The sequence below is a fragment of the Zootoca vivipara genome, chromosome Z1 (assembly GCF_965207765.1).
Source record: "Zootoca vivipara chromosome Z1, rZooViv2.hap1.1, whole genome shotgun sequence".
In the NCBI taxonomy this organism is placed as follows: Eukaryota; Metazoa; Chordata; class Lepidosauria; order Squamata; family Lacertidae; genus Zootoca; species Zootoca vivipara.
This window is the reverse complement of record NC_142583.1, coordinates 44,363,373-44,379,096: the sequence shown is the minus strand read 5'-3', so window position 1 is coordinate 44,379,096 and position 15,724 is coordinate 44,363,373. Positions and strand designations below refer to the sequence as shown.

Below are 15,724 nucleotides of genomic sequence, written 5' to 3'. Positions count from 1 at the left end.
ATTCACAACCTCTGCCTTGGATATTCAGTTTTCTTCATATCCAAACTGGACAGAATCAAATCAGATTTGATTAAAGTCTCATAATGTCCATTTAGAGTGAAGCCAAGACTTTTCCATAGTTGAATGCAAGAAGCAAAGTTGCTTATGTAGCATACAGTTGGCATCAAAATTTCAACCTGTATTTTTTTAATCTAGCTTTACCATTTCCGCTGAAAATTCTAAAATTCAAAGTGACCTCCCCAGAGCACACTGGGCAGTGTTATATGGCGGCCCTGGGCTCCCTAGACGACATGACCCCCCTCTTGGCCTCACTGATGTGTGGACCAAAGGAAAGCAGAGCATTATCTTTGGTACCAGCTTGACTGCAGGAGTTGCTGGAAGGAAGTGTACAAGACACCATCCAACCATCTTACAGACTCTACTCCGGATTTGTATAGGGTTTACTCCTTAGCCTTTTCTTTTCCTGAAGGTATCCAGCAAGGCAGCAGAGGTTTAGGGTCAGAATTTTCCTTCACCTAGATAGACTACCTTCCCAGGTTGACAAGCCCCACATGCTTCCCTCTATAGCACATGCAGAAACCGCCTTCTTTACTGCTGGACCCACTATTGGGCTCATCCACTCAATCTGCTGGAGCCTGTCTTCAAACGCAGAGAAAATCCCTAACTCACCAAGGGTTTGAAACTCATCAGCTACCCTCACCCAGTTTAGTCGGAAAGTCGGAGGTGTTCCTGGGGTGTGGTCACTGTCACATGCTGACAGCTTTTAGGAACGACGGATGACATCTGAGAGCTGCGTGGGGACCAAAGGTGGGCAAACATTGTGATAAGACCTACAGCCTTTGTTTTAAGTCTTCCAGATCAATCCAAATGATGATTTATCTTGCCCAATACTTCCTGAAATGTTTCCAAGGTTTTGAAAATAAGAATTTTGTGTTGTTGCACTTTCTATGAAATTTTATCACTCTTAATGCCGTATATATAAAATTAAGGTGTCTTGCTCCCCCCATAATTATTGTGTTAATAAGCTTATCACATAAACTTTGACTCTTACTGCTTTTTGCCACTAGATGGGAGACTAAGGTTAACAATGTTATGCTTAGGAAATCCCTACTAAGTTTTCTTCTAGAATTTGTGTTTTTGTTTTTTCAAAATAGAACCTCACATTGGTTCCATATAACCCTAATGAGATTGCAGTTTTTAAACTGATGTTTTGCATTGCGAGAATAAAACAATGTAGTGCAACAGTATAGATTAATGCAGGCAAATTCCATTCACCTATTGTTATCTATCTTTTATTCCCAAGTGAAAGTGCTGTGTTCAGTCATCATGAGGCAAAATTTCCGAGGGATGAAACAAGACAGGTGAGAATTTATATATGGGAAACACAAGAGAATGAGAACATTGTGAAAAGTATTTTAATAAATTTTCATAGCAGTTACTGAGATTAAATACAATTCAATGGTGAAGTCTCACCTGTTGTTACCTTTTATATTTTGTTTTCTCGATTGCATTAAAATGTTAAGTGAAACGGTGCTGCATTTCTCATCAAATCTCCTATGCACATTTTAAAGGAGCTGTAATCTTGTACTGATTTGGCATGTTAGCTGTGTTCTCTCACTTCTCAAAAGCGTTCTGTTTTGGCTCATTTCAGCAGCTAAAGTCTAGCTGTCCTGTATCCCTGAGACTGCCCATTTTGGCAAACCACCTTTTGGTTACAGGTGGAAATAGATTTGCTCCTTACTTTCCCGAAGACTATTCATTTAGCACAGGACTGGCCAACCTGTGGCTCTGTAGATGTTGTTGGGATTCCAACTCCCATAAACTTCTGCATTCTCTTTGAGTATAGTAAAATAAAATAAAATAAAATAAAATAAAATAAAATAGATTGCACTTTCTACTGAGATGACAGGCTGTATGGTGCATTGGTGCTCCTTTGGCAGCAGAGAGGAAGGCTGCCACTGGGGCCAGGTGTCCTTTGCTGTAGGAAGCCAGCTTTGCCAAGGTGGCGGAGCTTCATGCTCCGGCACCAGGGAGCAGAGAGCAGGCGGGGGCAGGGCTGGCGCACATACCGGGGCGGGGTGCACCACCCGCAGGGGCATGGCATGTGTCCTGGGGATGGGGCATGCTGCCTGCAGAGGTGTGGTGCGCATCCTGGGGGCGTGGCACACTGCCTGCAGGGGCATGGCGCCCGGCGCGTGGGGGGGGGCAGCCATGATGGCGCCCCACTGGGATCGCGCTGTCAGGGGCAGTGCGCTCCCCCCCCCGCACTCCTCTTCCTTCACCAGTGCGGAAAGCTACTATTACTGGCAGCTGTTCTATCAGCAAAAGCAATCGGAATCTCTGAAATAGGATGTTGCAGGCTGTTGAATCCAGAGCCCTTGGAGGGGCCCAGTCTGCAGCCCCCTGGGCTGTACTGGTCTGGAGCTGGCCTAGTGAAAAAGAACAATACTGTAAATCACCTGCTCAGCTTCTGTTGTGGCCAGGCTCAGAGGACTTGGGATGTGGCAGTATATTCCTCCACATCACTTGTCCCACCCATCACTTGGCAGGGATACTGGAGTGGCTTGCCAGTTCCTTCTCCAGGTGGATCACGTTTAGTCAAAACTCTCCACTATGACCTGTCCATCTTGGGTGGCCCTGCATGGCATACCTCATAGCTTCTCTGAGTTATTCAAGCCCCTTCGCCACGACAAGGCATTGATCCATGAAGGGGCCCACCCCACTTAGGATTGATTTAATATTAAATGAATGAGTGAGAACAGTACCCGCTAGACTAGGGAGTTTCAAAGCCTATGTTGATTTAAAATGTAAATATTCCATATTAATAATTTTCAGTGCCTTAATTCTACCCAGGCACCCACTCACCCCACATACACAAAATATTCCAGAAATGTTAGGAAAATATATGTTATTGAGTTGTCATGGTATTAAAATGTTTGCAAGTATTCCAGTAAACAACAACAGCTAAAACTTTGTGAGATTTAAATCACATAATGTGCATTTTTTATTTTCGTTCCTAATCTATTATTTCTCTTCAACTACATTTGCTTATGATAGTTTTTTTATTAGTATTTTTTATTAGCCACTTAGGCAGCTAACATGCATGTACTTCTTTTAAAATTTTGTTTTCTAATTAGCATGCTTAATTGATTTGGATCTGATTCAGCACATTGGAAACCTTTGCGGGGGGAAGTTTGTTCCCAGAAGACTACAGTCACATTCACTGCAATATCTAGGTTGCCCAAATAGCACAATATGGGGAAAACGCCCTTAATGTACTATGGAAATGTAGCAGTAACAGCCTAAGACTAACTCTGTTGGAACCAGATAATATAAATCTTTATCACTTTTAATGTGTTTATGTAGGTAGAATATAAAATTGTAAATACCTGGGACAGCATACCGGTTTTGCATGCTCCAGTGACGATCACATTTAAACCTGGTGTTCAAGGCTTAGTAATGGAAGTGAACTCCTTATTCTTCGATGATCCTCCAGCTCCACCTGGTGAACCTGGAAAGCCTTTTGATGGCCTTTGGGACTATGAAGGTGAGGTTTTATTAAAGGTTTACAACACAAAAAATGGTAACGTTTCAGGCCTAGAAAACGAATATTGATTCAACTAGCAGATTTCCCCCCTAGCAGTATTAATGTGTATTAAGGGCTCATGTGTTCAGTGCTTCTTGAGATGAAGTATTTCCTGTTCATTGTATTGCCAAACAACTTCAAAATGAAGGAACATTGTGTATGTCTTTTTAAAAGTGGCACGAGCACTAACTGGAATAGGTGGGATGTTGTAGAGATGGATCTTTGCTGGCAAAGGGCCATGCCTGTTGAGGTTGTGTATGGGGACTTGCTATGCTGTAAGTAGTTCAACGGGTATATATTTAGAGATGGTGGCTCTTTCTCTCACAGTAGCCCAAAAGGTGGCTTGGGCAAACTGGATCTAAGGTCCCTTCATTCATTGCAGAGACCCCAGGATCATGGTCCCACTCCACCTATTTCAGCCTAGAGTTGGCAAAGCCAGTCCCTTTGAAACCAATGTGGGAGTCTGTACCTCATGCCTCTTCCACTTAGGGTTGCACAGTCAGATCATTGTTTAATCCTGGTCACTATTTACATTTGCCCTGTACACAGAGCTTTATTCTTCACTCACTTCAACCCCCCCAAGCTCCTACTAAACGTAGTAGGATTTTAACTTTTTGTAATAACATAACATTTTAATAGCCAACTCAGCTGGTTCAGCATGCTGAAGGAAGGTTTGGACTTTGGGCATTCCAAACAGCAGTTCCACATGAAACACAACTAACCTTTTCTAAAATTGATGGGAATTCTCAAAGCAGTTTGTGGTATGCTATGAAGGTCTGCTGTTCACAGGATGAAGTAATAAACAAAGCATGAAATATGCCATGGATGTGAATAAAAGCAGATACTGGTCTATAAAAATACAGCAACTCCTGGCATGAACTTTAGTGTTCGAGATACAGAAACCTAAAGTGTCTACACAAAAAATTAAAAAAAATCCCTTCCAGTAGCACCTTAGAGACCAACTAGGTTTGTCATAGGTAGTTGGTCTCTAAGGTGCTACTGGAAGGAATTTCTTTATTTTTTGTTTCGACTACGTCAGACCAACACGGCTACCTACCTGTAACTAAAGTATCTACAGTCATCACAGAGCACCCATAGATATGACAGGACCCAAAGAACAAAATAATTAGTCCCATGAACCCCAAAGAGCTTTGAAGGTGAGCCCTTCGTAGCCGAGTAAGATTGTCTTTCATAAACATGGTTTTAATAATGAGTCTGTAAGTGACTGTGGAGGCCAATTCTGGATCCACATGTCCTTTCACAGTGGGGACATTGGTTTTCGGGCGGGAATTGATCACGGTGTGGATTTGGCAAGCGTGCCTTCCTCCTAGCACATTTCTCCCTTGCGTCCTGAGTTCGAGTGTCTTCAAAGCCCATGACACCTTTGGTTAAGGCACTTAACCAACTGGAGTGCTCTCAGGCCAGTGTTTCCCAGTGCCAGTGTTTATACTACATTTTTAAAAGATTTGCCTTGAGACAGTCTTTAAACCTCTTGTGTTGACCACCAGCATTATGCTTTCCATTTTTAAATTCGGATTAGAGTGGTTGCTTTGGAAGACGATCATCAGGCATCCGCACAACATGACCAGTCCAACGAAGTTGATGTGAAGAATCATTGCTTCAACACTGGTGATCTTTGCTTCTCCCAGTACACTGATATTAGTTTGCCTGTCTTCCCAAGTGATGTGTAAATTTATTCGGAGACACCGTTGATGGAATCTTTCGAGGAGTTGGAGATGGTGTTTATAAGTAGTCCATGTTTCACAAAGTTGGTAGTACAATAGCTTTGTAAACAAGCATTTTGGTTTCCCTGCAAATATCCCGGTCCTCAAACACTCTGCACTTCAATCGGGAGAAAGCTGCACTTGCAGAGCTCAGGTGATGCTGGATTTTGGCATCAATGATGGCCCTTGTGGAAAGAGAACTGCCTAGGTAGGAGAAGTGATCGACATTCTCCAACGTTACACCATTGAGTTGGATTTGTGGTGCTGCAGAGTGGCTATTTTGTACTTGTTGGTGCAGTACTTTGGTTTTTTTGGATGTTGAGTGATAGGCCAAGCTTTTCGTAAGCTGCAAAGATATTTAGGATGGTTTGGAGGTCATCCTCTGAGCATGCGCACACTACATTGTCATCAGCATACGGAAGCTCTATGACGGAAGGTATGGTAACCTTACTCTTTGCTATCAGCCTGCTCAGATTGAAGAGCTTTCCATGTGTTTGATATATGATTTCTACTCAGGTGGGGAGTTTCCCTTCGACAAAGCGTAGGATCATGGCAATGAAGATAATGAATAGAGTTGAGGCAATAACACAACCCCGTTTAACACCTGATCCCACTGTGAATGGTTCACTTTGAGAGCCATTGTTATATGCGATTGTTGCTGTCACATTATCATGGAGGAGCCGAATGATGTTTACAAATTCATCTGGGCAGCCAATTTTCAGAAGGACAATCCACAGGGCATTATGATTTACAGTGTCAAAAGCCTTAGTCAGGTCAATAAACGCCATATACAGTACAAGGGTTGGTTTTGCTCTCTGCATTTTTCTTGAAGCTGCCGAGTGGTGAAAATCATGTCCACTGTCCCCCTAGAAGGCCAAAAACCATTTTGAGATTCAGGAAGGGTCACCTCGGATATTGTTACGAGACAGTTTGCTAAGTTCCTTGCAAGAATTTTGCCAGCCACAGGTAATAAAGAGATGTCTCAATAGTTTCCACAAACTAACTACTCGCTGGTGAGTGGGCTTGAATGTTCCTATGACCCTTGTGATCGAAACCGTCGGGAGTCTCATACGCTTAGCAGGGTCACACACATGTAACATGGCAAACCACTTTTGAAATTGAGGGTTTTAAAAGATGGTTTGTTGTTCAAAGGGGGGGGGAGTCAACAATCTTACTCACTACGTTTGCACAAGGTTTTGGACATGACTAAGTTGAGGTGTTTTTTGAATCACAGTGTATGGATTACATGGAGGTGAACCAGATTCATCCAGACATGAACCAGTTTGTTAAATCATTACAGAATCCATAGTAAGATCTTATCTGAAACAAGAACCCATGCGCTTTTGAGTAAAACCGTATGTGAAACATACGGATGGATGTGAGACTGAACTATGGATGGATGTGAGACTGAACTATGATAAAGATGAATAATTTTTTGCCTTTCTGAAATAATAATAAAATTCCTTGGTTGATTCTCTTTCCCCTTCCTTCCAAACTGCACACACTAGCATTCTGGTATTATTTCTTTCACAGTGGCTGAATCCTTCTTTTTGAATAGTGCAACAAGAAACTATCTGGAAGTGGAAGTCTGCCCGTAAGTTTTGCCATGTAAACAATGCATTGTGTTTATTACTTTAGACTTTGGTTTATAGGTGAAGGTCTCACACTGTCACATTCTCTGAAACGCCTATCAATGAAGTTGTCATCTGAGCATGTGCAGTAACTATCTCAAATGTACACACCTCAGCTTAACTGTGAAGTGAACGTGGCTTCTGTTTTCACACATCAAACAGCAGTACAGTGGTACCTCAGGTTACAGACACTTCAGGTTACAGACGCTGCTAACCCAGAAATAGTACCTTGGGTTAAGAACTTTACCAGGATGAGAACAGAAATCGCACGCCAGCGGCATGGCGGCAGTGGGAAGCCCCATTAGCTAAAGTGGTACCTCAGGTTAAGAACAGTTTCAGGTTAAGAATGGACCTCCAGAACGAATTAAGTTCTTAACCCAAGGTACCACTGTATTTCTCAAGAAACAAGGTTAGCTAACGTCATGTTTACATGGCTTCAAACACCAGCAGTGGGAGCACACTGGAGCCAGAGTAAACAGCAATGCATACACAGCCTGAGCTTTCCTAGCTCCAGAGAACAATGACTAAGTCTGCCCAAAGTGAAGGCAACATACTCCATTTTATGGCAGCACTCACAACATTTTGTTCTTTTCTATAATCTGCTATGGAATTCATTAAATTGTTATGTTGACTGTTTTGTATTCCTATGAAACCTGTTTTGACAATGCCATTGGTTCCCACCCACCCCTCATCCTCATGATTTTGTTTTGCTAGGCATGGCCAACATCTTGTATTACTTCTTTCTGCAGGAGATTGTATTGAGGTAAGTAGAATTCCGCATGAAATTTTTCTGTTGTTAAATTAAACAAATCAAGCATTTAACCAAGTAAGGTTTTATTAGAATGCTCTCTGTATATTTCCTGTTTTATGAACACCATGATTCTCACATTTGTGTATGCTGACATTATAGAATGCATGTATAAATTGTTAACATGACTCCTCTGCATCTTTGTGGGTGGCTTCAAGGCTGACTGTGCCATTAGGTAGAGTGAGTCAGTTGCCTTAGGCAGCAGATGCTAGGGGGTGCCAATCTCTACCTTTTTTCATCATCCTGAGTACATAAAACCTGTGAATATTATTATATGCACATTGTGCACCCAGTCTTCTATTACTGTGTAAAATGAAGCAAAAGAACACCATGTGTTCTTCTTCAGTGTTGCAAACAGCTGTGTGGAATTCTATGCATGCCTATTTAAAAGTAAGCCTGCTGAGTTTAATGGGGCTTACTCCCAGGTAAGTGAGTTTAGGATTGCCGCCTAATGTGACCATCTTTAGTTCACCACAGGGATTAAGACGATGAGTAAAACTATGTAAAATTGCAACTCCTTTTATACTAATATTTTTGCACTAAGTTATTTGATTACGATATGTCCGCTATTTAACTTAATGGAGGTCCTGGCCATGGCATCATCTAAAATGCATTCATGAATAATTTTCAATGGATGTTCAGCAGACATTACTCATAAATGAGTGTATGAAATAATGGGACCTAGATTCTCCAGATCAGATAAGGTCATTTTGCTAAAGAATTTTGCAAGCAATTGCAAATAATGGTACAATTGGTTGCTGCAGTATAATTAAATCAATGGTTTTCCACAGTTTGCTTTATGAGCAGAGTTTAAATAGCCATTCTCTGTGTTCAAGGTTTTTTGGTATTGTTTTAAATCTCATTTTCCTTTCTGATCGCTTTCCCCACCCCTGTTGTGGTAATTACAGACAATAAATTCATTTCATCATCTGCGTTAGTGTTAAGTAACATAAATCATGGCAATATAGTTAAGCAATGCCAACACATCTGCAAATCATTTGCAAATTGGTTCCATGGAGCTTATTCAATCAAATTAATTTAAAAAAAAACTCTCACCTGTTGGCACATCCTGCATTTACATCAAAGTTTTTATTATGCTATAAATTTATCTGAGACCATTTCCCTTCCTATTTAGTGCTGAGCAATTCAGCATTCCTTAAAACCATTATAAGCAATGCATATATATTCCCATAGAAAGGCATTTTACATTTAGAAGCTAATAATCATGGGTTATGCTATGGAGATTCATAATAAATTATTTGCATACCATCATATTTTAGAATTTTGTACAGCATCAATATGTTACTGTTTCAATAGTTTTTTTTACTGTTTATCATGGGTCAGTTTATATCTGTGCAATGTGAACAGAATAGGAATTATATGGCATATATTATAATGATTTATTTTTTTCAGTTTTTGATATACGTTCACAGAAGATCTTAGATAAGTAAGAACATCTTATTCTAAAAAATTCATGCTACAAGAATGGAACTGGGGAACACATTATTTACTTCTACGACAAGCAGTATCATATAATACGAGAGCAGGTGTGTTATGGGGAATAGAGTGTTGGTCTTGGAATGGGGAAATCTGGATTGATATTCCCTTCTCAGTCATGAAGCTGGATAGTCATCAAGTCCAATTCATTAAGGATCCATAATTTGGAGGATCATAAATGGAGATCATAAATGGGGATGTGCTTGCAAGCTCATGCATTTCCTCCTCCCTTCTCATCTCCTGATTCTCTTCTCCATTTTCATGTTGCTCTAGCTACAGTTCGCTGTGTCCAAATTGGGCAAACTAAGGTTAGTAATCCCCAAAGTCTGGTTTGCAAACCTACTTCAAACCATGTATTAGAAGTTAGTACTATAGTTAGTACCAGTTTGGGGCATTTCAGCAAATGTTGGAAAGAGGAAACCAAGGAATCAGCACTCAAGACTATAGGTTTCCAGATTAGAACATGATATCCAAAAGCTCACCTGGGTGTGTTTTCAGTGATTTTATGTCAGGTAAATGCGCAGTAATTGCACTGAAATTAAATAAGAAAAAAATTAATTTTGTGGAATCAAGCCTGGCTTTATATTTCTCATTTGTTATCAAGAAATATGTTCAGATAACAATGTTTGTACAGATGTGAAAGGTATGTGAGGGTGGGGTCTCAGTTTCCTTGTACTTTCTTAAATCAGTGTTACACCTGGGATGTTAAGCAAAGTATATGTAGGATAGAGTGAATTCACACACACAAATTTCCTTATTATGTAGTATACTACTATTTAGTGTTATAGCAACAAATTTTAAGAGTTATAGCAAACAATTATTATGATATTTTGTTTAGGAAACAATTGAAGTGGAAATGGGAAGTCTGATTTAGAATCAGCAACTTAAATCAAACTTTCTTTTTGTGGTTTATTCATGATTTAAGGCTGCAATCTTATATACACTTACCAAGGAAAGTCCCACTTAACTAATAGGGCTTAAGACTGTCCTTTATGGTAATCTTCATTTAATTCACCCCAGCCTGGTTCAAGGTGACTTGTGAATTCTGCTTCAAAGCACACATAATTCTGGTGTGAATCTATCTTCTGAACAAAAGTTTTGATTGCATTAAAGGACTTTAATATACAGCATACGATGCAGCATCTGAAACACAGATGAAAATGTGGCTGTATCATTGTTCCCAGAAAATGAAATAAGCTACCTGTAATGCCAACACCCTCTGGGTTCTATCCAGCAATATACTTGAGGTGAAGAATACTGAAAGCAATTCACAGCAGAAATCCACAACTGACAGCATATTTATTGAATAACCTATTTACTATTGGAGCTGAACAAATAATTTCTATGTTTAAAACCAGTACAGACAGAGCTAACAGGTGGAGGGTGGTTTGTTTGCTTTGCCACCAGCAGTATTTAATTGTGATCCTTAAACAAAGGGTTCTGACTACAGCCCCAAAATTCCAGTTGCTTTGTCACCAGGAGCAAAGTTATTATTAGATCTGTCAGTTGCTGGAGAGAAGAGTGATGTTCTCCTTCCCAGCTTCATAAACAAAATTAAACTGTAGGTGTTAGGATGGTATTGAATGTTAGTCCTATTCAGAGTAGGCATGACAAACTTTAGTTCATAAATTTCAGTGGGTCTCCTCTGAATAGGGCTTAGTTGACTATAATGTTCAGTTTTGCCTGCAGCTGGCATTGTGCTTCAGGTTACCTTCCTTGCTGTTTGCAAAGAGGGGAGCAGCAACTTCTACTTTGCTGCTTAAGTTTATACACGGAAGCAGAAGGGAGAAACAGGTTTGGGGGGAGAGAAAAATGGAGACAAGAGCCCTCTTCAGTTAATCAAAAGTCTGTGAGAGACTGCATGGAGACTGAGGCAGACATATTGGCCCAGCCCCCACTGTCCCCATGCACACTCATCCCACCCCCTCTTCCCCTGAACTTTGTGTGTTCAATGCAAAGGTCGGTATAGGGAATCTAAGCACATTCAGCTGAACGTAATTGGAATCCTGGGTGGGCCTGGTTTCCTGATTGTAGGGAGGATTCTAGCTATATTTAGCTGGTTAGAATCCCCCTGGGTGCTGAATTGTATGACAGTCATAGGGCTCATGTACATGCTCATTCCTTACTCTAAATCAGGCACCCCCAAACTGCGGCCCTCCAGATGTTTTGGCCTACAACTCCCATGATCCCTAGCTAACAGGACCAGTGATTAGGGAAGATGGCAAATGTAGTCCAAAACATCTGGAGGGCCGAGGTTTGGGGATGGCTGCTCTAAACCCACAATGTTCTTCTGAATGCCTGAAGAGGGCTTTAAAAAGGGAGAAATGTGAGTCAAGAAAAGAAGAAATCAGGGAAGCAACGGAATGGAGAGAAGGAATCTGTATTAAACACAATGATTATTGAAAGATAATCACCGAGATCTGGTGTGAGAGTTCCAGGGATGGTTTTATATCCTATGTGCACTGTGTTTTAACATTTATATTTTCTCTCCCCTATCCCTACACACTTAAAAGACCAGTTACTATTATTCCCTGCTTACAGGAGACACAGAGACATGTCTGATGTCACACTGTGTGTCTATGGCAGATGACGATTTGACTGCAGATCTCCACAGCTGTGCCCAGAGGCCCTGACCTAGATCAACCTCCATTTAGGGTTTCAAATTATTTTCAGTGGGCCCTACCCTGCTCCTGTGCCTTGTAACGGTTGCTTAGCATACAAACATGAGCAGGTGATAACGTTGACCTTGATGGAGTCAAAAGCTTCATCTGTTGATTTATGCAGATTAAGTTGCTTTAAAAGCACACAGGTTGGGCTGTTGGTTTTTGTTTTTTTTTGCTGGTGAATTGGTAGCTTGAGCTGGTCAATGGCGACTGAGCTCCAGTTAACCCTTTCATGTACACAGGTATATTACAACATTCATTCATTCATTTATTCATTCATTCACTTCCTCTTTTATTCACCTGGGTATGTGGAGGGAGGAAAAGATGTAGATAACCAAATCAAGGGAATGTTTCTTAAACTTTAACTGCACCCACCCTTGTGGACAGCAGGATCTAGAAGCAATGTACAATGAAGGCAGCATGTTGAGGACAAACATTAATAATACTGTATTGAGAGAAACTACGGTACATTTTTGTGGTACAAGCAGATTAGCGTGTACATAGCCAATGCCAGTCTACCAAGATATGGCCTGCTGGAAAAGGAAGGAATGGATCTCTGAGGGATCTAGCTGGCTCCTAGAGTGGCCCAGATTTAATGCAAATGCTGCCTTTGGCACATTCCTATATCTAAATTATTACCCGTCTCCTTTGATGTTAATGTTACAACTTCAATACCAATAGTTTCAATTAGGGCAGCTCTGTAAAGAGCTAGTGTAATTGCTTTTGCAAGCAGCTGGTGGTTGCCTCTTCACAAATGAAATCCTGTAATTCCTGCTATTTATTTGAATTAATGTTGGCTTCAGGGATTTATGCTTCCTTTTTAATCCGTTCTGTCAGATGGTTACTCAGAGGACATATTGAAATTGAAACTGAATAAGAAGTCCACTTACTTTTTTGTATACTACCTGAATGTCTTCCAATGACATGAATATCTTTCTTTAAAGCACTTTCTAAAACTCAAAAGTTGCACTTCTCTTAATTGAACTTCTATATTAAATTTTTGAATAGATAGAATGGTATTATAAATGCTTAAAACATCAGCTGACATTTTCACAGAAGCGCTAACAGGAGCTTCACGTGCAGCAATTCAGTGTTATCTTAATAAGCATTGTGCTAAAGTTTATTTTAAAATGGTTATGTGGCTTAATATCTTGTACTGATACTAACTTTATGTGAAAATAGTGACAATGTTCTTAGAGTGCATTTTGTGTTCCATTGTGCAGAAAGGACTTCCATTGACATTTAAAGCTGATATAAATGGGGGCATCTGGAATGGTACAGCAATTATTCCTTGGGACTACTTCCCCCTTGGTGTGAAGATGAATTCATATGCAATCCATGGGTCTGGGGTTGGGAGAATGTATGAGGCACTTTATCCAATACCACAAGAAGAGATCAAAGAAGGGCAGGGCCCTAATTTGTGAGTACAAAACACCCACGTCTCTCTCAAATTGCTTTCCAACTGTTTCCTGAAGCTTCTTTTTATTCTTGACAGTAACTGCTTATATAACACATTTAGAAAATCCTTCATTCTTTACTGGGATATACTTGAGTATTTATGCTGTTTACTCTTCATATTGACAATTTCATAGGACCTATTTTATGAAGTGTAAAAGCAGTACATACAGGAAAACTGGTGACTGAATCATGGGAGGATAGGCCAGTCCTCATTTTTCCACAGTGCAGTGAACATACCTTTCCCTCAGCTAACTCTGGAAAAGGTTTTGTGGTGAAGGATAACTATATATTATCAGCCAACATCCATTATGTCTTCTTGTGGATCCTATAAGGCTTGTTCAGTCCTTTATTTAGCACATATGGCTACCAGTTGCATAAGTTGTTGTGGTTGTTACATTTATATTCCACCTTGCCTCCAAGGAACCCATTTTAATATCGCCATAACCCTGTGAGACAGGTTTGGCCGAGAGACTGTGACTGGGCCAAGGTCACCCAGTAAGCTTCTTGGTTGAGTGGGGACCTCCCTTATCCTAGTCTAACCAATCTACCATCCTAGTTCTTGTCATTGTGGAGTAATCACAACTGGCACTGCTAAAAACAGCCTGCAATTCCCCTTTGGGAATGACAGGCACTGATGATGTTCCATTCTAGGGAAAACTGCAGAAAAAGGCATTGTTACACCATTGGGTTGAATGGGACGGACGGACAGCCATTTCTCTCTCCATATAATCTCCTGAGATTGTACAAGGATAAAATGAACACAAAGAAGTAACCCCGTGCTCAATGAGTGGAATACCAAGCAAATTTGGATTCTGAAGTTGGCCTGCTTCTGATCTGCACTTCAGCCCAGGAGGTGCAGATCAGGTGAATCTGCTTTGGAATTCACATTGTCAGATTCCTCCCCATTCCTTCCTGCTGACTTTCATCACTTTTGCCTTGGATGTTCAAGAACCAAACTTTCACAAAAACAATCAAAGGCTGGATCTACACTGATCTGGAAAATGCTATTAAAAACATTATATCTATCTGTCTGTCTGTCTGTCTGTCTGTCTGTCTGTCTATCTGTCTATCTGTCTATCTGTCTATCTGTCTATCTATCTATCATCTACCTATCTCAATGCAATTTCCCATTGGCAACAGATTGCTGTTCTACAGTGCCGCCTCGTGTCCTGTTTTTATAATGTATTTGAAGGTTATAACTCACTAGTGTAGATTAGTCCTGTGAACTAACTAACTGGACAGTTATATTTTGATCAATATGGTAGCAACCTTGTTGGAAGAGCTAACGTTTCTTCCTTTGGGGTGTTAAATCATCCAATTATTGAATTCTATTAATTATTAAAGTATAATATTGTCATGTGATGCTCCTATTCAAAGCAGTATTGCCCTAAAGCAGGGGTCAGCAAACTTTTTCAGCAGGGAGCTGGTCCACTGTCCCTCAGACCTTGGGGGGGGGCGGACTATATTTTTTTCGGGGGGGGGGCGGAATGAACAAATTCCTATGCCCCATAAATAACCCAGAGATGCATATTAAATAAAAGGGCACATTCTACTCAAGTATCATCTGCGGGTCAGATTTAGAAGGTGATTGGGCTGCATCTGGCCCCCCAGGCCTTAGTTTGCCTACCCATGCCCTAAAGCTATCATTTTAAAATTGCATATGATTTTTTTTAAAAAAACACCCCTCTATATATTTAGGACCTTAACTACTTGTGCTGATATACTTATGTTTTGTTGATAGCCATCGTCTAGAATATTTCAAAGATTTCAGTCTGAAGGACATAATGGGAGAAGACTGGAACCAGCCTCCATCAGATCTGTGGTCATAACTTCATCAACCTCTGAAGTCAAGTCAATCATTGAGAAAAATAATTACAAAACACGTAACAATGTGTTGTGCTTCAATATGAGATGTCAAATATTTAATTAGTTGTGTCGTCTCATGGTGTTAGTAGGTCAGCCAATTAAAATAAATGAATTGATTGGGCCTTTCAGTGTTTTCATATGGAGAAAGATTTTCCAATAGATATCCTGATCTCAGGTAATGAAAGCCTAAAAGGTTACCATTATGTCAGCCATAAAGTTGGGAGGATCATAACATGCTTTCTTCCAACACTAAGTAAAGTTTTATTTTCTATCTCTTCCTGGAAACCTTTTTGAATTCTGTTGTAGCACTATTGGCTAAGCATAGTTTTTTAATTCTGTCATTCACATGGTGTCCCAAAAATGTAAAAGGAGCTCTGTAGGATCAGGCCAAAGGCCCTTGTAGAATAGCATCCTGTTCTTGCAGAGACCAACCAGATGTCTATAGGAAGGCCACAAGCAATATCTCATACTTGTGGATTCCAGAAACTGGT

At 40.5% G+C, this 15,724-nt stretch overlaps 1 protein-coding gene across 2 annotated transcripts; it reads left to right on the top strand.

The window, feature by feature from the left end:
- The first annotated feature begins 667 nt into the window (after positions 1 to 667).
- Positions 668 to 15,349, top strand: LOC118083788 (UPF0462 protein C4orf33 homolog). 2 transcript variants are annotated; one of them, XM_088660335.1, is made up of 7 exons: positions 668 to 807; positions 1,304 to 1,361; positions 3,367 to 3,547; positions 6,844 to 6,904; positions 7,656 to 7,704; positions 13,133 to 13,329; positions 15,109 to 15,349. In XM_088660335.1, exons 3-7 carry the CDS (start codon positions 3,460 to 3,462, stop codon positions 15,194 to 15,196), a joined length of 483 nt encoding a protein of 160 aa, XP_088516461.1. In that variant the 5' UTR covers positions 668 to 807; positions 1,304 to 1,361; positions 3,367 to 3,459; the 3' UTR covers positions 15,197 to 15,349. The 2 variants fall into 2 exon arrangements, with proteins under 2 accessions (XP_088516461.1, XP_088516460.1); XM_088660334.1 differs by lacking the exon at positions 668 to 807 and having other exon boundaries at positions 1,227 to 1,361.
- The last annotated feature ends 375 nt before the right edge of the window (positions 15,350 to 15,724 follow it).

Coding starts and splice junctions, on each gene's coding strand:
- LOC118083788 (XM_088660335.1), top strand. CDS start 3,460: ATGGAAGTGAACTCCTTATTCTTCGATGATCCTCCAGCTCCACCTGGT. Junction 3,548..6,843: donor TGGCCTTTGGGACTATGAAG/GTGAGGTTTTAT, acceptor TTTCTTTCACAG/TGGCTGAATCCTTCTTTTTG. Junction 7,705..13,132: donor CTGCAGGAGATTGTATTGAG/GTAAGTAGAATT, acceptor TCCATTGTGCAG/AAAGGACTTCCATTGACATT.